The sequence below is a fragment of the Pan troglodytes genome, chromosome 13 (assembly GCF_028858775.2).
Source record: "Pan troglodytes isolate AG18354 chromosome 13, NHGRI_mPanTro3-v2.0_pri, whole genome shotgun sequence".
Lineage (NCBI taxonomy): Eukaryota > Metazoa > Chordata > Mammalia > Primates > Hominidae > Pan > Pan troglodytes.
Genome location: NC_072411.2, coordinates 80,727,414 through 80,755,355, shown reverse-complemented (window position 1 = coordinate 80,755,355; position 27,942 = coordinate 80,727,414). Strand labels below are relative to the sequence as shown.

General features: G+C 37.1%; 1 protein-coding gene across 49 annotated transcripts in view; it reads left to right on the top strand.

The window, feature by feature from the left end:
- TTN (titin) overlaps positions 1 to 27,942 on the top strand; it is a 282,990-nt gene that overhangs the window by 84,061 nt on the left and 170,987 nt on the right. For all 49 annotated transcript variants that reach the window (NM_001329611.3, XM_054678800.2, XM_024354671.3 and 46 more), the window contains 42 exons: positions 61 to 342; positions 1,169 to 1,447; positions 1,564 to 1,851; positions 2,011 to 2,289; positions 2,383 to 2,661; positions 2,770 to 3,048; positions 3,161 to 3,448; positions 3,573 to 3,860; positions 4,503 to 4,784; positions 5,043 to 5,321; positions 5,442 to 5,723; positions 5,874 to 6,152; positions 6,255 to 6,542; positions 6,733 to 7,011; positions 7,106 to 7,384; positions 7,485 to 7,763; positions 7,896 to 8,183; positions 8,324 to 8,611; positions 9,930 to 10,211; positions 10,440 to 10,718; positions 11,131 to 11,412; positions 11,529 to 11,807; positions 12,336 to 12,623; positions 12,733 to 13,011; positions 13,115 to 13,393; positions 13,486 to 13,764; positions 14,358 to 14,645; positions 14,785 to 15,072; positions 15,851 to 16,141; positions 17,900 to 18,187; positions 18,759 to 18,851; positions 18,974 to 19,259; positions 20,356 to 20,539; positions 20,747 to 20,836; positions 20,936 to 21,203; positions 21,306 to 21,566; positions 23,050 to 23,259; positions 23,468 to 23,545; positions 23,647 to 23,673; positions 24,126 to 24,185; positions 24,510 to 24,593; positions 26,438 to 26,509. In NM_001329611.3, the coding sequence (NP_001316540.3) occupies positions 61 to 342; positions 1,169 to 1,447; positions 1,564 to 1,851; positions 2,011 to 2,289; positions 2,383 to 2,661; positions 2,770 to 3,048; positions 3,161 to 3,448; positions 3,573 to 3,860; positions 4,503 to 4,784; positions 5,043 to 5,321; positions 5,442 to 5,723; positions 5,874 to 6,152; positions 6,255 to 6,542; positions 6,733 to 7,011; positions 7,106 to 7,384; positions 7,485 to 7,763; positions 7,896 to 8,183; positions 8,324 to 8,611; positions 9,930 to 10,211; positions 10,440 to 10,718; positions 11,131 to 11,412; positions 11,529 to 11,807; positions 12,336 to 12,623; positions 12,733 to 13,011; positions 13,115 to 13,393; positions 13,486 to 13,764; positions 14,358 to 14,645; positions 14,785 to 15,072; positions 15,851 to 16,141; positions 17,900 to 18,187; positions 18,759 to 18,851; positions 18,974 to 19,259; positions 20,356 to 20,539; positions 20,747 to 20,836; positions 20,936 to 21,203; positions 21,306 to 21,566; positions 23,050 to 23,259; positions 23,468 to 23,545; positions 23,647 to 23,673; positions 24,126 to 24,185; positions 24,510 to 24,593; positions 26,438 to 26,509 (10,200 nt within the window). The remainder of the gene's footprint in view (positions 1 to 60; positions 343 to 1,168; positions 1,448 to 1,563; positions 1,852 to 2,010; positions 2,290 to 2,382; positions 2,662 to 2,769; positions 3,049 to 3,160; positions 3,449 to 3,572; positions 3,861 to 4,502; positions 4,785 to 5,042; positions 5,322 to 5,441; positions 5,724 to 5,873; positions 6,153 to 6,254; positions 6,543 to 6,732; positions 7,012 to 7,105; positions 7,385 to 7,484; positions 7,764 to 7,895; positions 8,184 to 8,323; positions 8,612 to 9,929; positions 10,212 to 10,439; positions 10,719 to 11,130; positions 11,413 to 11,528; positions 11,808 to 12,335; positions 12,624 to 12,732; positions 13,012 to 13,114; positions 13,394 to 13,485; positions 13,765 to 14,357; positions 14,646 to 14,784; positions 15,073 to 15,850; positions 16,142 to 17,899; positions 18,188 to 18,758; positions 18,852 to 18,973; positions 19,260 to 20,355; positions 20,540 to 20,746; positions 20,837 to 20,935; positions 21,204 to 21,305; positions 21,567 to 23,049; positions 23,260 to 23,467; positions 23,546 to 23,646; positions 23,674 to 24,125; positions 24,186 to 24,509; positions 24,594 to 26,437; positions 26,510 to 27,942) is intronic.

Sequence of the window (27,942 nt, the reverse complement as noted above, 5' to 3'; positions counted from 1 at the left end):
TCACTCTCGCATGATCTGGACAATCTTTTCAAAAATTTCCATCCATCTTTTCCTGTTCAGAACCACCAAGATTTGTCTCCAAACTGAACAGCCTCACCATTGTAGCCGGACAGCCTGCTGAATTACAAGCATCCATAGAAGGCGCCCAGCCTATTTTTGTCCAGTGGCTTAAAGAGAAGGAAGAAGTGATTAGAGAAAGTGAAAACATCAGGATTACATTTGTGGAAAATGTTGCAACTCTACAGTTTGCAAAAGCAGAGCCAGCTAATGCTGGAAAGTATATCTGCCAAATCAAGAATGATGGTGGAATGAGGGAGAACATGGCCACACTGACGGTCTTAGGTTGGTACAATAGCCCACGATAGAAACTGGTGTCAAATGCTGGAATGAATTACTAAGAGTTACTGGCAGATTCTTTTTCTGAGTTTCTTCTAGAACTATATTTATCCTCATCTATTTGAAAGGTCTAGAGGAAAGACATAGTTGATCTTTCAAACACTCTTTTCTGTTTCTGTGATTCTAACAAAAATTAGACATCTGTTTTATTGTTTAATAACTACCTGTCTTAATCAATTAGCAGATACAATCATGACTCTCTTTGATTAAGCATGAAAGAATACAGAGCCCAGCATGTGCTACAAGAGTAATTGTTAAAACTAACAAGAACTCCAAAGGTTGGCATTTGATAGCAAAGCTTCCACATAAAATTAATGACAATTAAACAATTGTTTGAATAACAACTTTCAAAGAATTGTCTTTAGCACCTTAAGGTAGAGCAAAAATACCAAGTAATTCACAATAACCTGTAGACTTTGATCTACAGAGGGTCAAGTGGAAATCAATATATACTATCTAATGCACATTGTTTAAATTGTTTTGAAGTTGAGTCATGCACGAACATATATTTCTTAAGAATAATTGCTACATAAGACGACAGCAAGAGTGGTGGGAAAAACAAAAAATAAAGAAAAAACTGAAAAGAAAAAATATTAAAATAAAAAATAGCTATAATTCTATGACTGCATGTAATTATGGAATCACACTTTAAAGTCAAGAGAGAGAGCACCCTAACATAACCATCTCACTGGGAGAAACAATCTTAGTGAATGTGATAGAGACAGAGTAAAGATCCCAGACTTTGACAGATGGATATCATGTTTTATTTCAGAGCCCGCAGTCATTGTTGAGAAGGCAGGACCGATGACGGTGACTGTAGGAGAAACGTGCACTCTGGAGTGTAAGGTGGCTGGCACTCCAGAACTCTCTGTTGAATGGTACAAGGATGGAAAGCTGTTGACCAGCAGCCAAAAACACAAATTTAGCTTCTACAACAAAATCTCTTCCTTAAGGATTCTCTCAGTTGAAAGGCAAGATGCAGGCACATACACTTTCCAGGTTCAAAATAATGTTGGGAAAAGCAGCTGCACAGCTGTGGTTGATGTTTCAGGTTAGTTCTGCTGTTTTCTTCTGGTTGCTTACGCAAATTCCTTTTACAAGTTTCCTTCTTTCAAGTCTCTTCTATTCTTTCAAATCATGATGAGTCTCTTACCTTTCCTCACACAGACCGAGCAGTTCCTCCCTCTTTCACACGAAGACTGAAAAATACTGGTGGGGTGTTAGGTGCTTCTTGCATCTTGGAATGCAAAGTAGCTGGATCATCACCTATTTCAGTTGCCTGGTTTCATGAGAAAACCAAGATTGTCAGTGGAGCAAAGTACCAAACCACATTTTCAGATAATGTCTGCACATTGCAGTTGAATTCTCTGGATTCCTCAGATATGGGCAATTACACATGCGTGGCTGCTAATGTCGCTGGGTCTGATGAATGTCGTGCAGTGCTAACTGTACAAGGTCAGTAGACAGTCAAACTTGTAAGGAATTTCTTACAAATTCCTCTTCAGGTGCACATCTATGTTGACAAACATTTGAAAGTGCTCTAATGTTTTATTCAAAATTGCAACTCCATCCGAAGCTTACAGGATCTTTTAATTGTTCTCCATGTCTATATAGAACCACCCTCTTTTGTGAAAGAACCTGAACCTTTGGAAGTACTACCAGGCAAAAATGTAACCTTCACAAGCGTTATTAGAGGAACCCCTCCATTCAAAGTCAACTGGTTCAGAGGTGCCAGAGAACTAGTGAAAGGAGACCGGTGCAACATCTATTTTGAAGACACTGTGGCAGAACTGGAATTATTTAATATTGACGTATCTCAGAGTGGGGAATACACCTGTGTGGTTTCTAACAACGCTGGCCAAGCATCTTGCACTACCTGTCTCTTTGTAAAAGGTTTGCTCAAGTGGATTCACTTTTTCTGTTTTCTATATACCGACATCCTTGTGTTTTTATTGTGTTTAACTGCTGTGCTTTGTCACTTACTAGAACCAGCTGCATTTTTGAAGAGATTAAGTGATCATTCTGTAGAACCAGGGAAGTCCATAATTCTGGAGAGCACCTACACTGGAACACTTCCAATTTCTGTCACTTGGAAAAAGGATGGTTTTAACATAACTACCTCTGAAAAATGTAACATAGTCACAACAGAGAAAACTTGTATCCTGGAAATTCTGAATAGCACAAAAAGAGATGCAGGGCAGTATTCCTGCGAGATTGAAAATGAGGCAGGAAGGGATGTTTGTGGAGCTCTGGTATCTACATTAGGTGCGTTGTCTTATTGTCTCTTAAATCACTTGCATTCTTCTAACATGTAGCATAGTTTCTTTGGTATTCATTAATTCCAGTTGCTGACTGTGAGCCTTTCTTCCTTAGAACCGCCTTATTTTGTTACGGAACTGGAACCTCTGGAGGCAGCAGTTGGAGATTCGGTTTCTTTACAATGCCAAGTTGCTGGGACACCAGAAATTACAGTGTCTTGGTACAAAGGAGATACCAAATTACGGCCAACTCCTGAATACAGGACCTACTTTACAAACAATGTGGCCACACTTGTTTTTAATAAAGTGAACATCAATGACAGTGGAGAGTACACATGCAAAGCAGAAAATAGTATAGGAACTGCTTCTTCTAAGACTGTGTTCAGAATTCAAGGTGATGATATTTTACAAATTAAAAAAATTCTTTTTTCCTCAACTCTTGTATCTTTATGGTGAACTTCTCATTTCATCTCCTAACACCTTAAGTATTACATGTCTCCCTACAGAGCGCCAACTCCCACCTTCTTTTGCAAGACAATTAAAGGACATTGAACAAACTGTGGGGTTACCTGTTACACTCACTTGTCGATTAAATGGCTCTGCACCCATCCAAGTGTGCTGGTATAGAGATGGAGTACTTTTAAGAGACGATGAAAATCTACAGACTTCATTTGTAGATAATGTGGCAACTTTAAAAATTTTGCAAACTGACTTGAGTCACTCTGGCCAGTACTCTTGCTCAGCTTCCAACCCACTTGGAACAGCATCTTCTAGTGCTAGACTCACAGCAAGAGGTTTGTTCACACGTCACTCTTTTTCTTTGCAAACTGTGGCTTCATATTTCATTGTCAAAGTAGAAACGACCAATGGCAAAAAAACAAACAAAAAATACACATTGCCTTTCTTCTCATCCTCCAGAACCCAAGAAATCTCCCTTCTTTGACATCAAGCCTGTATCTATAGATGTTATTGCTGGAGAAAGTGCTGATTTTGAGTGTCATGTTACTGGTGCTCAACCGATGCGAATCACTTGGTCAAAAGATAACAAGGAGATCCGTCCTGGAGGAAACTATACAATCACATGTGTGGGAAACACTCCTCATTTGAGAATTCTTAAAGTAGGCAAAGGAGACTCCGGTCAATATACTTGCCAAGCAACCAATGATGTTGGCAAAGACATGTGCTCAGCTCAGCTCAGTGTAAAAGGTATCATTCCATGGCTTTTGACAATATTTGTTCCTTACCATATTTGCATAATTGTCTTATAAAAGTTTCTTTGGTTTTTAAATGTTTGAGATAAACTAACTGGACATGTTAGAATTTGTGTATTAGTGTTGGAGGCAACATTAATCAAAGTTGTGTTTTCTCTTTATATTGTTCTTTACATTAGTGTAACTCTAAGTGTAATCTTATCAAAAAGTATTGTTTAATTGAAATTTGTTAAATGTTGTTTTAACTATCTAGTCCATTTTTTAATGCTTTCTTGTTATATGGCATTCTGATTTATCATTACTAAATGTTGATCAAATACATCTATAATACATTAACTTTTATGTTTTAACTTACATAGTCAAACTAAAAAAAAGAATCAACTAAATTCTCTATTAAAAATGCACATGTACCCTAAAACTTAAAGTATAATAATAATAAATTTTAAAAAACTAAAAAAAAAGTTATGAGATTATTTAACTTAAAAGATAACTTATTTTACCGTAAAATCCTCAGAAAGTATATTCTTAATAACAAACCAGTTTAAATATAAATTTATGGGATCTTCAGCTACAAAAACAAGCTCTTTTAACATGTATAATAAATATCCCTTACTGACTGTTTTGTTTGGTTTACTAGAACCTCCAAAGTTTGTTAAGAAATTAGAAGCTTCAAAAGTTGCAAAGCAGGGAGAATCCATTCAACTGGAATGTAAAATAAGTGGCTCCCCAGAAATCAAAGTTTCATGGTTCCGAAATGACAGCGAACTTCATGAAAGTTGGAAATACAACATGTCATTCATTAATTCTGTGGCATTGCTTACCATCAATGAAGCTAGTGCTGAAGACAGCGGGGACTACATTTGTGAGGCTCATAATGGTGTTGGTGACGCCAGCTGCAGCACAGCGTTGACAGTGAAAGGTTAGACACACTAAGCTTCTTCGTTTCTTTATTCTCCTCTGATGTGGGCTCTTAGCAAAGTTATGAGTTCCAAAATAAAAGGATAATTAAGGTTATTTGGTTGCAATTCTTCAACAAGTTTTAATGAATTGTCATTTCTTGTGTCAGCATGTATTGTCATATGATCACACCAGTCACTCTTCAAGGTTCTAGATTTAATTTTTTTTTTCCTTTATAGTAAGCAAGTGTTCTCATTGTTTATCTTCTTTTTTCTGGTAGCACCTCCTGTTTTCACCCAGAAGCCTTCTCCAGTAGGAGCTCTTAAAGGTTCTGATGTGATTCTCCAATGTGAAATTTCGGGAACTCCCCCATTTGAAGTAGTATGGGTTAAAGATCGAAAGCAAGTTAGAAACAGCAAGAAATTTAAAATCACTTCAAAACATTTTGATACAAGCCTTCATATCCTTAATCTTGAAGCCTCCGATGTCGGGGAATATCACTGCAAAGCTACTAACGAGGTGGGAAGTGACACGTGTTCTTGCTCTGTCAAGTTCAAAGGTTTGTATACATGGACACAAAAATATATGCCCCTTCCTCCTATCTGTTCTTGCCTAACTAATAACTTGTGTGGCCATGATTCTCACATTTTTTCCTCTAACCACAAATTTCTTTCATCAGAACCTCCACGATTCGTGAAAAAGCTAAGTGACACCTCAACCCTTATTGGGGATGCTGTTGAGTTACGGGCCATAGTGGAGGGCTTCCAGCCAATTTCTGTTGTCTGGCTGAAAGATAGAGGTGAAGTCATCAGAGAGAGTGAAAACACCAGGATTTCATTCATTGATAACATTGCAACCCTCCAGCTGGGGAGTCCAGAAGCATCTAATTCTGGAAAATATATATGCCAAATCAAAAACGATGCTGGAATGAGAGAATGCTCCGCAGTCTTGACTGTACTAGGTTAGTAGCAAAGCACAGCCAGAGAAAAAATCAATTTACTTGATCCATGATCATTTTCCTCAAATATTCCTCTTATCCAGTAATTCAGTGATTGCACTCTTGAGTTTGAAAGGTTACTTTGTTTTCAATGCAAAATACTTCTTCTTTTAGAACCAGCAAGAATCATAGAGAAGCCCGAACCCATGACTGTCACTACTGGAAATCCTTTTGCATTAGAGTGTGTAGTGACTGGAACACCAGAACTCTCAGCCAAGTGGTTCAAAGATGGAAGAGAATTGTCTGCAGACAGCAAACATCACATTACATTCATCAATAAAGTGGCTTCCCTTAAAATCCCCTGTGCCGAAATGAGTGACAAAGGATTATATAGCTTTGAAGTGAAAAACAGTGTTGGCAAAAGTAACTGCACTGTATCTGTCCATGTTTCTGGTGAGTAGAATGAGATTTTTATGAATATACAATATTTCCAGGGGGTGGAGGGACACAGAATAAAACTTCTCTTTAAACGCAAAACTACCCTTCCCCACATAGATCGGATTGTGCCTCCTTCCTTCATCCGCAAGCTGAAAGATGTGAATGCCATCCTGGGGGCCTCAGTTGTTTTGGAGTGCCGAGTCTCTGGCTCAGCCCCGATTTCAGTTGGCTGGTTTCAGGATGGAAATGAGATTGTTAGTGGGCCCAAATGTCAATCCAGCTTTTCGGAAAACGTCTGTACTTTGAATCTGAGCTTGTTGGAGCCCTCCGACACAGGCATATACACGTGTGTGGCTGCCAATGTAGCTGGTTCCGATGAGTGCTCAGCAGTCCTGACTGTGCAAGGTCAGTGTGCAGGGATAAAGCTGCTGCTTCTCTAACACCTCTTTCATGTGGACGTGATGCCTGCCTTCCCTGGAGTTTCTTTATTTTGTCTTCATGTTTAGTCTTAGCTCCCTTTTTTTAAGGAGCAAAAGCACTTCTCACTTGGATTTCTTTCTTCTCTTTATCTCCCCTTCCACCTTGCAATATCTAGAACCACCATCTTTTGAACAAACCCCTGATTCTGTGGAAATTTTGCCTGGAATGAGCCTCACATTCACCAGTGTCATCAGAGGCACCCCTCCTTTCAAGGTCAAGTGGTTTAAAGGCAGCAGGGAACTGGTGCCTGGGGAGTCATGCAACATCTCTCTGGAAGATTTTGTCACAGAACTGGAGTTGTTTGAGGTGCGGCCATTAGAAAGTGGAGACTATTCTTGCCTCGTTACAAATGATGCTGGCAGTGCTTCCTGTACCACACATCTTTTTGTGAAAGGTTTGCTCTTTCCCCCAATATATGCATCTTTTAAAATTTCTCTTAAGTCTTCATTAGAAGACAAGAATTTTACCCACATGTTTTCTCCTTATAGAACCAGCCACCTTTGTGAAAAGATTGGCTGATTTCAGTGTTGAGACAGGAAGCCCCATAGTTCTCGAGGCCACATACACTGGCACACCTCCAATCTCAGTGAGCTGGATAAAGGACGAGTATCTTCTTTCACAATCCGAGAGATGCAGTATTACTATGACAGAAAAATCTACCATACTGGAAATTCTTGAGAGCACAATAGAGGATTATGCACAGTACAGCTGCCTGATAGAAAATGAGGCTGGTCAAGATATCTGTGAAGCTCTGGTGTCTGTCTTAGGTGTGTTGACAGCTACCTCTTTTTATTGCTCTCTTTCTTTTCAAACATCCTCTTTTACATGGCATGACTGACTTGCTGACTACCATCCTTTGTACCATAGAACCACCGTACTTTATTGAACCTCTGGAACATGTGGAAGCAGTCATTGGAGAACCTGCAACTTTACAGTGTAAAGTGGATGGAACTCCAGAAATTAGAATTTCTTGGTATAAAGAACACACAAAGCTACGATCAGCTCCTGCATATAAAATGCAATTCAAAAATAACGTTGCTTCCTTAGTAATCAACAAAGTGGATCACAGTGATGTGGGAGAGTATTCATGCAAGGCAGAGAACAGTGTGGGGGCAGTCGCTTCTTCAGCTGTGCTTGTTATCAAAGGTGATGGTGTTGTTTAACCTAGTGTGTGTGAACAGATTCATTTTCTTAAAAACGTTAAAACTTTCATGAATTGAAATATGTTGTGGATGCCTTCTCACCTGTAAATAAGGATTATCTGTAACTTCTTTACAGAGCGCAAACTTCCACCTTCCTTTGCAAGAAAACTGAAAGACGTTCATGAGACTCTAGGCTTCCCAGTTGCATTTGAATGCCGCATCAATGGCTCAGAACCTCTTCAAGTGTCTTGGTACAAGGATGGGGTTCTTTTGAAAGATGATGCTAATTTGCAGACATCTTTTGTTCATAATGTAGCAACTCTTCAGATTTTACAAACTGACCAGAGCCACATAGGGCAGTATAATTGCTCTGCTTCTAATCCTCTTGGGACTGCTTCATCCAGTGCCAAGCTCATTCTCTCAGGTGAGTAACTCACAGTACCCTCTTCATTGTAAAGCAGCTTCACTGCTCCAGGCCACCAAAAGGCTGGTGCCATTTAGTTTCTGCTCTGTATGTGAGAGCATGGAAATAAAAATCACCATGTTGGTCTTCATTCTTTTCAGAGCATGAAGTGCCTCCTTTCTTTGATCTAAAGCCTGTATCAGTAGATCTTGCTCTTGGAGAAAGTGGTACTTTTAAATGTCATGTAACTGGGACTGCACCAATCAAAATCACTTGGGCCAAAGATAACCGAGAGATTCGCCCTGGAGGCAACTACAAGATGACTTTGGTAGAAAATACTGCCACTCTGACAGTTCTCAAAGTAGGCAAAGGCGATGCCGGGCAGTACACCTGCTATGCAAGCAACATCGCTGGAAAAGACTCTTGTTCTGCTCAGCTGGGTGTACAAGGTACTTGTTAGAGTGAAGGAGCAAGATCTCTTTTACATTTTCAGTATCTTAAAATATAGGAGGGTGGGTGTGCTTGAGAGAGAGCTATGTTTAGGACCAGGGTCTAGTGATGAAAATGGATCAAGTGGATCAAGGACCTTCGAAATGGAGACAAGTATTTTTTAATTACTTTAAAAAAATTTTTTAACTAGGAAAACATGGACCAAAAGTCCATTTTAAGAGACTAAAAATAGAGACTAGAGAGAGATAACCGAAACTCTACAAAATTGCAAGAAAATCCTAGTTTGAAAGACGGTATCATAGGACAAAAGTGAAGTTATTGCAAATGACTTTTTTCCCACAGTACTTAGTAAATGAATGGATTTTGTCCCTCTAAGGCATAGCAAAGAGCCAAACTATCAAGCCCTTCAAGGAGAATTCAGATGAGAATGATAAGTTCAACTTACTTTCCTCCACTAGCCCCACTTAAATAATAGTGGAGGTCAGGGGCTGGGGAGTAAGTAGATCAGTATCTGCTATTATGGAAGGCAGTCATGTGTTTCTGCCACATGTTTATCGCTGCTACTGTCAGAAATTAAACAGTTCACTCAATGGACTGCTAGTCTAGTCCATTAGAGTATTTTTAAGGGTTTTTGTAGTGGTGGTTTATAAATATCTTGAAATTAAAATATAATTAGATTTAGCAGCCCATTTGCTCTATGACATATAGCTAATCACTTTTACTTCCCTATGCCTGAATTTTTTGCTTCAGTTAATGAGGAAATCATTACTCTCACACACTTCAAAGGAAAATTATGAAGGTTGAGGAAATACCCATTTAACACCTAAAAGAGGAAAATGGCATTTTAAAAATATTAAGATATCTGACCCACTTTGCCATTCCGGCTCTTCATGCTATGTAACTGATAGCATTGCAGCCTTAGGAAATAGTTCTCCACTGGTTCATATACAAGACAGTAATCAAATTCTCATTCCCCGTGGACCTCAGAGGGCTTCCACTGACAGATACATGCTATTATCTCTGATCTTGGCACTAGAGAAGGGACTCTTTTGCTGGGGAGAGGATGGCACAATAAAGAGTAATGTCTTTTTCTCCTTCTTTTAGTAATAATACTTGATGTGGATGCTTACAAAAACAAGCATATTTTATTTTAGAAATTTTCTATTTAGGTTTCATTTAACTCTTCTTCCTTGCACTGCATAAATTTGTTTTCCAGAGCTAAAGACCTCTCTAGCAAAGATTATTTTTTCCACCTCATCTTGAATTATATGCATCTGTTCCATCCCTTACCCTGTGTTTTTCCTCTTGGTTCCATAGAACCACCCAGGTTCATTAAGAAGCTAGAACCTTCAAGAATTGTGAAACAGGATGAATTCACAAGGTATGAATGCAAAATCGGCGGGTCTCCAGAAATCAAAGTTTTATGGTATAAGGACGAGACTGAAATTCAAGAGAGCAGTAAATTCAGAATGTCATTCGTTGACTCGGTGGCTGTGCTGGAAATGCACAATCTCAGTGTTGAAGACAGTGGAGACTACACCTGTGAGGCCCACAATGCAGCAGGCAGTGCCAGCAGCAGCACATCCTTAAAAGTTAAAGGTCAGCGCTCTCCCCACCTGTGTGTTTTTCACATTAACCTCCTCTTTAATTGTCCTCTTAACTTCCTGTTTGACTCTTCAACGATGTTTTAAAATAGAGAAAGGACACAACAAAGAATTGAAAGTGTTTTTTTCACTCTCTATCTCTCTGATGGAGTGGAAGATTGATTCTTACTTTTAACTATATACTTACAGAATACATCCGTATTTTCCTTTTTTCCAATTTTAGAACCACCCATTTTCCGCAAAAAGCCTCATCCTATAGAGACACTGAAAGGAGCTGATGTTCACCTTGAATGTGAGCTTCAGGGCACTCCCCCATTTCATGTTTCTTGGTATAAAGACAAGAGAGAACTTAGGAGCGGCAAGAAGTACAAGATAATGTCTGAGAACTTCCTTACCAGTATCCACATCCTGAATGTCGATGCTGCAGACATTGGGGAATATCAGTGTAAAGCCACAAACGATGTGGGGAGCGACACTTGCGTTGGTTCCATCACTCTCAAAGGTTAGATGGACTGCATTCTCTTCTGCTCACTACTTCCCTTCTAATTGTAATACTCTGTTGTCCCCTCCACCACAGCCCAGTCTTATCACTAGCAGCCTATTCCACTTTCCCTTTGCTTCCTCTCCAAGTCCTTTTCTGTTTAGTCTGCTTCCCTTTTCCAAATCCTACTAAATATCCTTTTAGATAATGTTGTCATTAGGTTTTGATTGGATTAAGAAAGCTGGAGTAGATGAGATATTCAACTTTCCTACTGAATACAAACTTTAATGTGTCCCTGCTCGCATCCACCAAAAATGCCTCTTAAATGGAAATAACACATTATCACTAGTTTGATTCCTGGCATTCATGATTTGAGCAAAATGCTGTCAGTCTCACGAATTTTAAAACCCAGGCTTTCCTCCTTTTTCATCAGCACCACCAAGATTTGTGAAGAAACTCAGTGACATATCTACTGTCGTTGGTAAAGAAGTTCAGCTGCAGACTACCATTGAAGGCGCTGAGCCCATTTCAGTGGTGTGGTTCAAAGATAAGGGAGAAATCGTTAGAGAAAGTGACAACATATGGATTTCTTATTCAGAAAACATTGCAACCTTACAGTTTTCAAGAGTGGAACCAGCCAATGCTGGAAAATACACTTGTCAGATCAAAAACGATGCTGGGATGCAAGAGTGCTTCGCCATGCTATCCGTTCTCGGTTAGTAAAAAGATGATGTTATCACAGATACAAGGCACACACTCACCAGGATCTGTATTTTCTTTAGTTTTTCAATTTGAGTTTAAAATATGGATATCTTTTACATTTCATTCCAGAGCCTGCAACAATTGTAGAAAAGCCAGAATCCATAAAAGTTACCACGGGAGACACCTGTACTTTGGAGTGTACAGTAGCTGGCACCCCTGAACTCAGTACTAAGTGGTTTAAGGATGGAAAAGAGCTAACAAGTGACAACAAATACAAAATAAGCTTCTTCAACAAAGTATCTGGCCTTAAGATCATCAATGTAGCACCGAGTGACAGTGGGGTATACAGTTTTGAGGTGCAGAACCCTGTTGGCAAAGACAGCTGCACAGCTTCATTGCAGGTTTCAGGTTGGTTGATTTCTTGGGCTTTTCCTTCATCATTATAATAATGTAGTTCCTGGTTTTCATAAATGTATATGGGTTGTTACATCTTCTATAGGATAACATGAGTCCGACATCTTCTGAATCAGCAAATTCAGAGGCAATACCATCTGTAGAATTAGAAGGAAACCATGTTCAAAAGTTATATCCCTTTCTTTTTGAGGAATTTCCAAAATGATGATAGGAATGAAAAATAGTCCCTGGATAAGGTTAAAGCAGTCTTCATTTATGCTGAAATAATTCACCACATAATGCTTCACGGCAAAGAGAGAACAAAATCCCTAGCAAGTCAACCATCACATTCTGCCCACTGATTCTCCAAGCTTTTGATAGTGTGAACCCATAGAGGAGTTTTTAATACCGTCACAAAAGAGCCAAATGGATCTAGGGATATTCCATCAAAAAGACAGTTCTCTCTTCAAGTCATTTTATAATTGTTGTCCTTTGTTTTTTTTTTTTTGGTTTTTTTTTTTTTTTTTTTTTTGTATCATTCAGACCGAACCGTTCCTCCTTCATTCACAAGAAAATTGAAAGAGACAAATGGTCTATCCGGTTCCTCAGTTGTAATGGAGTGTAAAGTCTATGGGTCACCTCCAATCTCTGTCTCCTGGTTCCATGAAGGAAATGAGATCAGTAGTGGAAGGAAATACCAGACCACCCTGACAGATAATACTTGTGCTTTAACTGTGAACATGCTGGAAGAATCAGACAGTGGTGACTACACATGTATAGCTACTAATATGGCTGGTTCTGATGAATGTAGTGCTCCTTTGACTGTGAGAGGTCAGTTTACAAAACAGTAAAATGAATTGCATTTCATAGTTTATTAAGCATGTTTGTCATAACAATTCACAAATACTAAACCTTTTCTGATATGTGCTTTTGTGTTTAGAACCACCATCTTTTGTTCAGAAACCTGATCCCATGGATGTTTTAACTGGGACCAATGTAACTTTCACAAGTATCGTAAAAGGAACACCTCCTTTCAGTGTTAGCTGGTTCAAAGGTAGCAGTGAACTAGTACCAGGTGACAGATGCAACGTGTCTTTGGAGGATTCAGTTGCTGAACTGGAGTTGTTCGATGTAGATACATCACAAAGTGGAGAATATACTTGCATAGTTAGCAATGAAGCTGGCAAGGCTTCTTGTACAACACATCTCTACATAAAAGGTTTGTCAGACTGCTCTTCTAGATTTATACGATTAGTAATTAGATGTGTCTATGTCTGTATGTATATGTGTTTGATTTTATATTTTCAACTTGGTCACTTTAGCCCCAGCCAAATTTGTGAAGAGGCTGAATGATTACAGCATAGAGAAAGGAAAACCCCTGATCCTAGAGGGTACATTCACTGGAACTCCTCCCATTTCGGTTACCTGGAAGAAAAATGGCATAAATGTAACTCCTTCTCAGAGGTGTAATATAACTACGACTGAAAAATCGGCAATCCTGGAAATTCCAAGTAGCACAGTAGAGGATGCAGGACAATACAACTGCTACATTGAAAATGCCTCTGGAAAAGATTCCTGTTCAGCACAAATACTCATACTAGGTTTGTCATGATTGCACATTTTTATCTTTGTATACAATCGATGATCTGGCACGTCTCCTTCATGACTGATTGATTATCTCTCTTGGCTGCAGAACCACCGTATTTTGTCAAGCAGTTGGAGCCGGTTAAGGTGTCTGTTGGAGATTCTGCCTCTCTACAATGCCAGCTTGCTGGAACCCCTGAAATTGGGGTATCCTGGTATAAAGGAGATACAAAATTGAGACCCACTACGACTTACAAAATGCATTTTAGGAATAATGTTGCTACACTGGTTTTCAACCAGGTTGATATTAATGATAGTGGAGAATATATCTGCAAAGCTGAAAACAGCGTGGGAGAAATTTCTGCATCAACTTTCCTTACCGTTCAAGGTGATTGCAATATTTTTAAAGTGAACGAATTTATGTTTCTTTTGAACAAGACTTAAAATGTCTGGGGAGGCCTTATTTTTAGGAAAATCTTTCCAAAGGCTTAAAATTCTGCTTAAGTAATCCTATTTACAGTTAGTGGCTTATCTTTTTCTATGGATTCTACAGAGAGATAATATGACTAAATCTTTAATTGGAAGGATTATGCAATCATTTGCTTCTATAATTAAATCTTTTTTAAAAAGTGACCATATATTTTTAAATTCCACCCGTAAGTATCTCATGCAAATTGCTAGAAGGCAGTCTTTAAAATTACAGGAATCTGCTGCTTGCCCAGAGACATGCCTTCAGCCAACCAATTGCTTTATTGGTTTTCATACTGTTTTGCACCTACTGTGCATTAGGGTTGGTCTCAGAGTGATACTTTTGCTCCAGAAATCTATATGCTTTTCTTTATCTCCAAGTTAATTCAAGAGACATTAATAATTCCTGATTTTTAATAGAAATTGCGTATATACGTGTGTTTGTATATATATAATTGTGAGAAGAGCATTTAGTAAATTAAAGTATTTGTTACTTTTATTCTGTTCCTACAGAGCAAAAACTTCCACCATCATTTTCTCGACAATTGAGAGATGTTCAAGAAACAGTTGGACTACCAGTTGTTTTTGATTGTGCCATAAGTGGATCAGAACCTATCTCCGTGTCTTGGTATAAAGACGGCAAGCCATTGAAAGACAGCCCAAATGTACAAACGTCATTTTTAGACAATACAGCCACACTCAATATTTTTAAAACTGACCGGAGCCTTGCAGGCCAGTATTCCTGCACAGCTACAAACCCTATAGGCTCTGCTTCTTCCAGTGCCAGGCTCATTCTCACAGGTTTGTGGATTCTTAAACTTTCATTTCTAGAATTAAAGTATTATAATCAAATATGAACTTAGGGAGAAATTTCTATTTCAGTAAACTGACATGGTCCAGATATTGAGCCTGAAACCTTGTCTTTCTGCTCTACTATTAGAGGGGAAGAACCCACCCTTCTTTGACATCCGTCTTGCCCCTGTGGATGCTGTGGTGGGAGAAAGTGCTGACTTTGAGTGCCACGTCACGGGCACACAACCGATAAAGGTCAGCTGGGCCAAAGACAGCAGAGAAATACGAAGTGGCGGAAAGTACCAGATTAGTTATCTGGAAAACAGCGCCCACCTGACAGTCCTCAAAGTAGACAAAGGAGATTCTGGACAATATACCTGCTATGCTGTGAATGAAGTGGGAAAAGACTCTTGCACAGCTCAGCTGAATATAAAAGGTATCGTTTATTTTGCAAGTGGTCCAACAAAAGTGTAATCATTTTGTAGTATAGCCTGAAGGTGTCGTTTTTATGATGATGAATGCAATTTAGGACATTTTTAAACAAATGAAAAGAAAATGTTTAAGAGGAAATAAGTTTATCTAGAGAAGAAGTCATTTTTTAAATCTGTATTTCTTTCTTTCCTCGAGACAGGATCTCACTCTGTCGCACAGGCTGGAGTACAGTGGCGTGATCTCAGCTCACTGCAACCTCTGCCTCCTGGGTTCAAGTGATTCTTGTGCCTCAGCCTCCTGAGTAGCTGGGATTACAGGCGCCTGCCACCATGCCCAACTAATTTTTGTATTTTTTGGTAGAAACGGGGTTTCACCATGTTGGCCAGGTTGGTCTGGAGCTCCTGACCTCAAGTGATCCACCCACCTTGGCCTCCCAAAGTGCTGGGATTACAGGCATGAGCCACCACACCCAGCTTATAATCTATATTTCTAAAACTTTATATATTCCCTATGATACTGAGACTACCCCTTCTTTTTACAAATTTGTGATTCTGTAAATGGCCATGAGTTACTTCTTATCATCCACCTTGTAAGTCAAAGAACAGTTTAGAATAAGCTCGTAGAAGGAGGCTGAAATGTTTAGGAACATACACTGATATAGTGTATTTAGTTGGTTACCCTTGATTTTTAACTAAAAATATGAGGTTTTTTTTTCTTGAAAAGCTTCATATTAGTAATCTGCTTCTGGATTCTACTTCATATATCCTTGCAATTTCTTATAGAGCGGCTCATCCCACCAAGTTTCACTAAAAGACTCTCAGAGACAGTAGAAGAAACAGAAGGGAATTCTTTCAAACTTGAGGGACGTGTGGCTGGTTCCCAACCTATAACTGTTGCCTGGTACAAAAATAATATAGAGATACAACCAACTTCTAACTGTGAAATAACATTCAAGAACAACACGTTAGTGCTGCAAGTCAGGAAAGCAGGCATGAACGACGCTGGTTTGTACACATGCAAAGTGTCCAATGATGCAGGCTCTGCTCTGTGCACATCTTCAATCGTCATCAAAGGTGAGTTATCCTCACAGCCCCAACCTGTTGTGTTTTTCTTCACTGCCTGTTATATATCCATGAGCATTTCTTATGATATCTTGACCAAGTAAGTTATAACAAATATAAATACACATTATTTAACTGTGTATTTATCACTCCATATGTTTACTAAAAATATAAATTATTGTAATTTAATTATGTGGCTTCCCGAAGGAGGTGTCATTTAACGGACTAATATCTTAGGTTTCTAAATCATATCCTAAAATTCCCTTAGGTAGTTAGAAGTTTCAGCATACTCTGAAATGTGTGCATATGTGACACATATATTTTTATGAAGCACATTTGTTTTGAAATTTTTTTAATGTTCATCACCAAATATCACATTAACTTGACTATTATTGAGTTATATATTATATCACAGTATGAAACTTTCTCCTTTCCAAGTGTATTTCTAAAGGATTATTGTTTAATGTATATTGCCCAAAGCTTTTGACCTGCAAACAAATATTAATCCCAGACAAAAGGGTAACATTTGCCCAAAAAGAAAAATAATGGGTAGAAAACATTGCATATCATTATGGAAGACATATTTAAATACACAATCATCGCTTGAGAAAATGAAATAGACCATGTTGTTTAAGGATATCTTTATCTGTTTCTCTTCACTGTAATGGCTTCCAGTAATTACAACATAGCTTCATCAAAATCACATTAAAAACTAACCTCCTAGAGCAGCTTGGAATTAATTACCAACTCTTATGATCTGGTTAGTTATCTCACAGTGCACAGATAGTAAGTTATTATTAATAGGCTGATATCACTAATAAGTAAATATCACGGAGTTGTCTTAAAATTCCAATTTCATCACTCATTTTGTGGAATTTAGATGCATTTAGTTTTAAAACACATTTTATAAAACGAAAAATATATACTTAGCAGTGGCTTATATTCATGATTTACACTCATGATGGTTTTACCATGGGCAGATAAATGCTTTCTATAGAATTCTGAAGCTATTTATAAAATTTTTTTAAAGGATAGACATCAGAAGTTTTAATCTTTGCAATAACAAAAAAAATGGCCTTATTCTTTCTAGGTACAGGTCTCAGAACCATTGAACAAAATCATTACATAATACTGAGTTGTACATTGCCTTCCTATCATGTTACTCATCAATGTCTTCATCACTGGTCTTCAGTTAAACACTGAGCTTCAACTCCTAATTCCCTTGGGCTAAGATTGGATTTTAAATGCTACTGTGGCTGCATTTAATAGCTAAAGATGAACATCAGAGAAAATCACATATAAATATGTGGGCTCATGTATTACTCAAATGCTAGCTTTCTTTCCTAGAGGGTAGCAATCATTGCCACTGGAGATAAGCAGAATTCCCAAATAAGCCCTTCATTTTCAGGGTTCAGCAAAAACACCGCTGTACACAGGTTTGAGAGAATTAATAGTGTGCTATATGGCAAAGAAGTTCATAGTAACTGCCAATGTCTGCAGTGCTTAGTAAGGACACAGAGGCTGGGGCAATTTGTGGGCAGCATGTGATGTGTTCTTTGCTTGTTTTTAAACCTTTATCTTTTTAAAAAATCCAACAAATTTAAACTATTGTCTTTAGAGAGGAATAAACCAGGCACATAATTCTGTTCTACTATAGCAACAGTGTTACCTGTTAGAGGCCAAACAGTTTTTCTCTTTATTTGTTTCTCTTGTGGAATTTAATACTTTTTTGCCTTTATGTTCCTCATGAAAATACCTTTTCAATTCCAGAACCTAAGAAGCCACCTGTATTTGATCAGCACCTTACTCCAGTAACAGTGAGTGAAGGAGAATACGTGCAGCTCAGCTGCCATGTCCAGGGATCTGAGCCAATTAGGATCCAGTGGTTGAAGGCTGGCAGGGAAATAAAGCCTTCAGACAGATGCAGCTTCAGCTTTGCTAGTGGGACAGCTGTGCTGGAACTCAGAGATGTGGCTAAAGCAGATTCGGGAGATTATGTGTGTAAAGCTTCAAATGTGGCTGGAAGTGACACTACCAAATCAAAAGTGACCATTAAAGGTACAGACACCTCAAAAGTATTATGCAGCTCAAGCCAGCAACCACTCATGTTTATTTGCTTATTATGATTTCACTAGAAATGGAATTAGATTTTTAGAAATATCAGTTGTTGCTCATCTGCAATTTGTAGGCTCCTTATTATAATTGAAATATTAGGTAATTTAACAGAAATAATGTCAATACAAAGTGTCTGAAATTACTACAAGTTTACCACCCTATTTCTTGAACTTCTTTTCACCATATCCATTAAGATGTAATTAATGCAGTTCCAAAAATGATGCTATAATAATGCGATAGAAAGTAGGCTGGTGTGATACACCTGGAAAAAGTAAAACCAAGTCTAAAAATATTGACACTACTAATATGATTATTGTTCAACCTTTGATAGCTGTCATTAGCATAAATGTCTGAGAAGCTGCTTTATCTTCTGTAACCCACCCTTACATAGAAAGAGAATTCTGCAGTACTTACTTATCAAACTTCCAACCTCCTGAGGCTTATTTTACAAAGGGGGATATTTATTATAATTTTGAGGTGATTGTAGTAACAAAACATGTAAATGTTTTTTCAGACAAACCAGCTGCGGCCCCAGCAGCCAAGAAAGCTGCGGTAGATGGAAGACTCTTTTTTGTGTCAGAACCTCAGAGTATCAGAGTCGTAGAAAGTAAGTGCACTTCATGAGAAGTACATCTTCATCTATCTTGTACCTTTTGCTTATGATTTAATTTTGGAAGAACTGATTTTAGAAAATTAAATTTTTATTCACTTGTTTTCATTATTCCTTAGAAACCACTGCGACCTTCATTGCAAAAGTTGGAGGTGACCCAATCCCAAATGTTAAATGGACAAAAGGGAAGTGGAGACAGCTGAACCAAGGAGGTCGTGTTTTCATCCACCAAAAAGGCGATGAAGCAAAACTGGAGATTAGGGACACCACAAAAACTGATTCTGGGTTATACCGATGCGTGGCATTTAACAAACATGGTGAAATTGAAAGTAATGTTAACTTACAGGTGGATGAAAGGAAGAAACAAGAGAAAATTGAAGGCGATCTTAGAGCAATGCTGAAAAAGTGAGTTCAATAAAAACCACAAATGGTACAATCAGCCCTCGATATAAGTGGGTTCCGCATCCACAGTCAACCAGCCCCAGTGGAAAGTATTAAAGAACAAAAAATTTAAAAATACAAATAAACAATACAGCATAACAACCATTTACACAGCACTTACATTGTATTAGATATTATAAGTAATCTAGAGATGAAGTATATGGGAGGATGTGCATAGGTTACATGCAAATACTATGCCATTTTGCATCAGGGACTTGAGCATCTGGCCACAGGACTCCTGAACCCAATCTCCCAGGCATAGAGAGGGATGACTGTAATGTCCCATTCGCAAAAAGAATCTCTCGAGAGTCATGGGCCATCCATCTCAAGATTCAGATTGTTAAAGAACATAGGCATATAGACATTTTAACAGAAGCAGACAAGCAAATACACAACATCTGGGTGTTCTTGTTTCATTAGAATCAATTTCCGAATTTAAGAGAAAGTTTTAAGAAAGAGGTGAATGTCTATTAAGATTTTTAAACAAAAAGAAATGGCCTATAAAGAAACCCCAGTATTGTCTGTGCCTAGGTATGAAACTTTTTTTCTATATATGATTTGTTATGTTATGAATGGTTCTCTAAAACAACTGTTTTAAACATTTTCCATAATTATCATTCATTTCAATATGGTTCATTTTTCAACATAATGATTAAATTAAATCCACACTCAATTTCCACACATCTTTTCCATGATATGTATACTATTCTATTATTAAAGTTTTCCATTGCTATTATTATTTTTTCTGATATTATAATTCATTAGCTAGGCTCTTTGGTTATAAAGTTTACAGAAATACTTCTATTATCCTTTCCTTTCTTAAAATTTTCATTCCTACATCTATATTTTATTACAATGGTCCTAATCCATCTGATCTTAATCCACTCCATCTCCAAACCCACATTTTTAAATTGTTTCACAGCTAACATGGTAAAATTAATATTTATTGAATAAAGAACATAGAAAACCTTAATGAAGTATATAATCTTTGAATGATGATAGACAATTAAAAATAAGTAGAAGACAGGTGATTTATCCTTACTTTTTAAATTTTATTTAGGACTCCAGTCTTAAAGAAAGGAGCTGGGGAAGAAGAGGAAATTGATATCATGGAACTTCTCAAAAATGTTGATCCTAAAGAATATGAAAAATATGCCCGCATGTATGGAATCACTGACTTCCGAGGTCTTCTTCAAGCATTTGAACTGCTCAAGCAAAGCCAAGAAGAAGAGACACATAGACTGGTATGCTCCTTCATATATAGCATCATGCTAAAAAAGTCACATTTAAAACATCTCACATATTCCCTTTGAATTACCAGAATCCTATAGTTACATGACATCATTTAATATGACCTAACCAGCATCCAGAATGGAAGCTGAATATAGTCATGCATCCTCTAAATCAAATTTTGTTTCATATGTAATGCTTATCATTTTTGTTCTTCTCAGGAAATTGAGGAAATAGAGAGGTCAGAGAGGGACGAAAAGGAATTTGAGGAACTTGTATCATTTATTCAGCAAAGACTGTCACAGACAGAGGTAAAAAGAATTACGTTGATAATAAAATGAACAAGTTATTATTGAGTATTATTATAAGGGAAGGAGTAACAAATGTGTTTTAATTCTTTATTCTCCTAGCCTGTCACTCTGATCAAGGACATTGAAAATCAGACAGTTTTGAAAGATAATGATGCTGTCTTTGAAATTGACATTAAAATTAATTATCCAGAAATCAAGCTTTCATGGTACAAAGGAACTGAAAAACTGGAACCCAGTGATAAATATGAAATAAGCATTGATGGTGACCGACATACACTCAGAGTCAAAAACTGTCAACTTAAAGACCAGGGCAATTATCGATTGGTTTGTGGTCCACACATCGCTAGCGCTAAACTAACTGTAATTGGTAAGTTAGAAAAGGCTTATGAAATACTTGTGAGCTTTAAATTACTGTTGAGCACATCTGCGTGTGATACTGAACAAAATGTGTGTTGTATCACATGAACAGAGCCTGCATGGGAACGGCATCTTCAGGATGTGACTCTGAAAGAAGGCCAGACTTGCACCATGACATGCCAATTTTCTGTACCAAATGTAAAATCTGAATGGTTCAGAAATGGCAGAATCCTTAAACCCCAAGGTAGACATAAAACAGAAGTGGAACACAAAGTCCATAAATTGACCATTGCAGATGTTCGAGCAGAAGACCAGGGTCAGTACACCTGCAAATATGAAGACCTTGAAACTTCAGCAGAACTCAGAATCGAAGGTGCGTGAAACACTATGGAGTCCTTGTGGGTACAGCATAGGTCAATGGCAAATGTTGTGCAGGACCCCTGCAACCCTACCTGTAGACACACACCAAAGTGGTCATGTGTTCTTATTTCCCAACACACGTTCTCATAGTATTCATCTCAAAGTTCATACAAAAGCACAAGGGAAATATTCAAATGAGTGTCAATTCTTTTGCATCATTCTTTTAGATTTTAATCTAGTCTAAGACATAGTCTTTAACAGTTATTTCTGTCTAAAGTCTAAATTTCATGATTCTCATATCTAGGATTGTAGAAAGAAATCTAGGAAAGGACAAGATCTCATAGATGTAAATCTGGAGGATCTTGGTTAGGAATTGATATTTTGTTTATAGGACTTAGTCTGACTTTCTCTGTACAAAATTATATAGATAACATAAACATGTCATGTGCAATTAGCAACTATTTTTCAAAAATATTTATTTCATTTTCAGATCATGTTTCAACCTTCTGAATCTCTGAAATTAAGTGAAATCTCAGAATTTAGGAGTAACAACATTCATTTCCTAATTGATTATACACATTTTCCAAAGACACCCTCAAACTGTATTGAGAAAAATTTTGGCTATGATAATAGCATCTGCTTTCAGCTGTTGGTGCCCATTTGTAGTTGCTGAAACACAAATATATGACATTCGATTTACATAAGCATGTCAACTTTTCTGACTTACCTTACAATGAATATCAGTGACTGGTTGTATTTTAAATGGTTTTCAAATTAAAGGGCCAGCTGCAAGTACTAATTATTTTTTAAATAATTGATATTTTTAATATAATTCTTTAGTAAATAGAGCTCACCAGAGTACTGTGATTTCTAAGACTTTATGGTACTGTTATACATATAAGACCCTCCCCTCCAGCCTCTTCTAGAAAGCACTCCTGCCATCTACACACATACTTTGTTTGTGCCCATATGTACTTAGCAGACCTCTGAACTCTAAAATTTTTCTTTTTGAAATTTAGAAGTGCAGATTTCCTATTGAGTTTGAAATTATTTTACAGGAAAAGTTATACATATTAGATAAACAATTATAGATCCTGAATAGCAAAAATTATTTTACTGAGGCAAGAAAGAATTTCACAGAGGAATAAGTTGTAGAGTACAATCAAGTTTGTGTTCCCTAACACTTTTAAAATTTAATTTGACTTTGGGTCATCAGCTCTCTTTAGTATGTTCTTTATATAAATATTTTAAGGACTCACAATAATTTCTTTACACTTTGCTACATTCAACCAGCATGAATACACTTAAGAATTGGGATACTTTTTTGTTAGTGATGCAAAGAAGAGTGCATTTCTTCTCATTTTGGATTTTTGAACTTTTCTTGCTATTTTATAACTGGGTACAAAGATGGAGATTTTAAGTATGTGAGGTAAAAGCAAATAAAAGAAATTCCTCTCTATATAATCTAACTTTGAACCCTCTTTGTACTTAAACAGCTGAACCAATTCAGTTTACAAAGCGCATACAGAACATCGTGGTGAGTGAGCATCAGTCTGCCACCTTTGAGTGTGAAGTGTCCTTTGATGATGCCATTGTAACATGGTACAAAGGACCAACAGAACTGACAGAGAGCCAGAAATACAACTTCAGGAATGATGGTCGCTGCCATTATATGACCATCCACAATGTGACCCCAGACGATGAAGGTGATTTCATTGACAGTTTTCCAGTGAATGTATAATTTAAGCCTCGTCTGTTTTCTGTATTTCTACCCTGTATGCGCTCATGCTCTCATTCTATCTAGAATGCTTTTTTAGAAAAGACAAGTGTAAATAAACACATACGTATATTGAAGTAAAGAATTGTTATTTGCAACATATCAGAAAACAAAAGTTGGATGATTTTTCACCCTAGGTGTCTACTCAGTCATCGCTCGGCTGGAGCCAAGAGGTGAAGCAAGAAGCACGGCAGAGCTGTACCTAACGACGAAAGGTGAGGTAGCACCATCAGAAAGCCACCCTGCCATCTTCGAAACACGTAGCCTACCTATACCATTCTGAACACAAAAATATCATTTTTTTTTTATTTTGCAGAAATCAAGCTTGAGCTGAAGCCTCCTGGTAAGTTGTTTTCTAAAAATCAATCCTTGCTTACAATAAATTTGGCATAATTTTGTAAATCACAGAAGCCAAACTAAAATGTATAAGATATCTTTCTCTTTTGGGTAAAATATTTTTCAATAAAACTGTTATGCAGTAGAATTACTTTCAGTCAAATAATAAAATGTTAAACCTTGTGAGTTTGGCAAATTAGAGATAATAAGGTCTCACTCAGCTGATGCTAGAATCATGTTAAATAGAATAGCCACAGAATGAAACAAATTTTGACAGTGAACAAAACTTACCTGCGTGGTTGCATACAAAAGAATACTAATATTATTTTGTCTGTATATTAGATTCTGCCATTAGATATGCCTGACATATCTCAGGATCTAATAAATCAAACACATCTTAGTTTTCTAATAAATAGCTTGTTCTCAGTCTCTCTATGCTTATTACATGTCCCTTTCCAGATATTCCTGACTCCAGAGTTCCAATTCCAACGATGCCTATCAGAGCAGTGCCACCAGAAGGTAAGACCCAGAACCTCAACATCTGAGCTTGGAGCAGCAATATTATAGCACTAGGAATCTGTACGAAATTTTATACCAGCGCCCAAACTGCAGCAGAATCAGAACAAACCTTTCTATGTCATATTCTTCAGTGAGCAATTAGAAATTAAAGTAAAAAAAAAAAGTAGTTCCAGTTATAAATAAATGCTACTTTTATTTGTTCTGACTGATGAATTCGTACTATAATACCTATGAAGTACTGAAAGAAATGCATGAGACTTTTCATTATATTTTACGCAAAAGAAGAAACTAAAACATGTTACTAACGGCATTTATTTTCTTCAGAAATCCCTCCTGTGGTTGCTCCTCCTATCCCCCTTTTGCTACCAACACCCGAAGAAAAGAAACCACCACCAAAACGTATTGAAGGTATTATACCTCATCTACCTAGATGTCGAAATAAGAATTTCACTCTGCTGACCCGAAAAATGTTGCTTAATACAACACATTGGCCCTCTAGTGGTCAAGAGGTGGAATTGCCTTTCAAAATGTAAATTACTTTCTCAAAGTATTAGCTAACTAAATGTGTAAGTTACGTGCTTAAAACTCTGAGAATCATCAAACAAAATACTATTTTGGTATTAAAATATTTTATTTTAATGAAATTACTGAAACATTAATAGAGAACTAATTTAATGTTTCATATTTTCCTAACTACTATGTATAACAAAAAGAATAATGGAACCAATTTCTAGTGCAGCTTATAGAAATAAACCATAGTAGTTTACAGCCAAATTGCAAATTATAGCTTGTGGCTTTTCTCAATTTATAGTATTAACTACTCTTAAAAATTTACTATTTTGTCACATAAAATATGATTTAGAATACTTATGAAATATTTGACTTCTTTTGTACCTAAGGCATGATCTCACCAATAAAGAGAGATCTTAAGTGTTCCAAGGAATTGCTCCTCTCAAATACTCAGTAGACAAGTTGTACTATTTGTGTCCCAAAGCTTCTCAACTAAATTAGACAACAGATTTCCTGGGACTTTCTGGAGTTATAGGGAGTTCAGAAATGCTGTCAGAATTCTCCCAGCATGGTCAGAAAAAAATCTGTATGTCAAAATCACATTTTTCTATAGCTAAGTCACTACTACTGTATTAGATTCAAGGGGTGGAAATGGTAGGCCCTTAACACTCGCTATAATTGGCATTAAACGTTTGACCTATTTTTCAGCCAGCCTTAGAGGAAATTCAGTTAGAAACTTCCAATTTTGTGACTAATGCAACCTCATTAACAAAGAGAAGCATTTTTATGATTCATACGAACATAAGCATTTTATCTAGCTGTGAGAACAGAGAGGAACAAGAATCAACAATCATAAATTGGATTTCCATTTCTATTTCTGTTGTCAAAAATAATAACTTATGTTAATGAATGATTTGTTCTTTGACTGGTAGTATCAACATGGCTAAGTTTGGTACTCACTGTGAAACTTGAGAAGTTAAATAATGTTTTAAAAATTAAAAAAGAGGCCTGGCGCGGTGGCTCACGCTTGTAATCCCAGCACTTTGGGAGGCCGAGGTGGGCGGATCACGAGGTCAGGAGATCGAGACCACGATGAAACCGCGTCTCTACTAAAAATACAAAAAATTAGCCGGGCGTGGTGGTGGGCACCTGTAGTCCCAGCTACTCAGAGAGGCTGAGGCAGGAGAATGGCGTGAACCCGGGAGGCGGAGCTTGCAATGAGCCGAGATCGAGCCACTGCACTCCAGCCTGGGTGACAGAGTGAGACTCCGTCTCAAAAAAAAAAAAAAAAAAATTAAAAAAGAGTGTTATTTATTCATGAATACTAAAGGTCATAATCAAGTATGATTAGGAACCGTGGTTAAGGTATAACAGCTGCACAACAAAGGACTTTAAACCCACTTGTTACTCTTCCTCCTAACATATTTGTGTTCGTCCCTAAGGATGAAACAAGGATGAAAATGTGTACTTTACTATTTATGATTCACACTCCATGTTCTGAAAACTTTAACTCTCAGCAGACATAAAATCAGTGAAGATGTAAGATCACAGTACATTTTCTATATCCCTCCAAAACAATTTTTTTTGCATCTAGTCCTAGATCTTTCCAAAACAAATATCTTGTAGTAATATGCAGAATCTCGCTACTATCAACATATGGAAAAATAAAATATTTCAATAAAATTCCTAGTTTCCTGAAAGCATTTTAGTTACTTACACCAGAGTTTTTTTTTTTTTTCTAGTTACCAAAAAGGCTGTGAAGAAAGATGCCAAAAAAGTTGTTGCAAAGCCCAAAGAGATGACACCACGTGAAGGTATTATAATTAATCAAAAAGCAGTCTTAACACTTTTTTCTTGGCCAAAACTTTTAAATTCTAAATAGTGGAGGGTGAAGGAAGGGTAAGAGTTTGCAATCACAAAATGGTACCTCTCCCTTCACTCACTTTCGCCCTCTTCTTTGACTCAGTCCTCACTCTCTCAACTCCTTTTTTCCCCCTTTTCTCTTTCCTGTCCTCCTGAGCCCCTGGGAACCAATGACAACACCAGTGTATTCTGGTTATTTCTGGATGAAAATTTAAAGAAGGTCTTGCCCAGAAATCCAACAGCTATTCATTTTTTTCTTTTTTATTTTATTGTAAATTGACTATTTACTATTGTGTATATATTTATGGGGTACAAAGTGATGTTATGATCTGTGAATACAATATGGAATAATTAAATCAAGCCAATTAACATATCCATCACCTCAAATACTTAACATTTTTGTGGTGAGAATATTTGAAATTTACTCTTAGCGATTTTGAAATGTACAGTACACTATTATTAACTATATTCACCACTCTGTGCAACAGATCTCAAGAAAAGCCATGTTTCTTCTGTCTAACTAAGATTTTGTACCCTTTGACCAACATTTCCCCATTCTCTCAAATCCCCAGCCTCTGTAACCATCATTCTACTCTTTATGAATTCAACTTTTTTAGTTCCACATCTAAGTGAGAACTTACAGTCTTTGTCTTTCTGTGCCTGGCTTATTTCACTTAGCATAATCTCCAGTTCTATCCATGTTGTCACAAATGACAAAATTCCCTTTTTTTATAAGGCTGAATAGTATTCCATTGTGTATGTATATACCACCTTTTCCTTATGTATTCATCCATTGATGGACACTTAGGGTGTTTCCATAACTTGGTCTTTGTGAATAATGCTGCAATGAACATGGAAGTACCCAACAGCTGGTCTTGATAAAGTCACATCAATGTAAGATCAAGGGTTGGTGCTAATTTTAAGAGGTTGCTACAACCCACCTCAGTATCTTTCCTGATTTAGGTGATCTAAATATCAATATTTGAAGAAAAAATACTTTATGAAGGAGGGTCAATTCAAATCACTTTAACTTTCAATATATCCTCGAAGATTTTTAGGAAAACAGTTGGATAGCTAAATTTAAACAAATAGTTTTAACTCATTTGACTAAGATTAGAGTACAGCAACCTCCATAAAGAAGGAAAATATGGAAACACAAGGCATCATTCATCATTCAGACTTTTCTGAGTGGTCATTTGTGAAACATCACGGAATAAGAGGACACTCAAAAAGCATGGATATTTCATGAACTTTATAGTTAATAATTGAAAAAGTCTAATGTGTTATTTTTAGCATTGGACATATTAAATATTCTCTTCATGCTTAATGTTAACTTATTAGAAATCAATCTAAACTAGAACCAATTTAAATGATCTTAAATCAA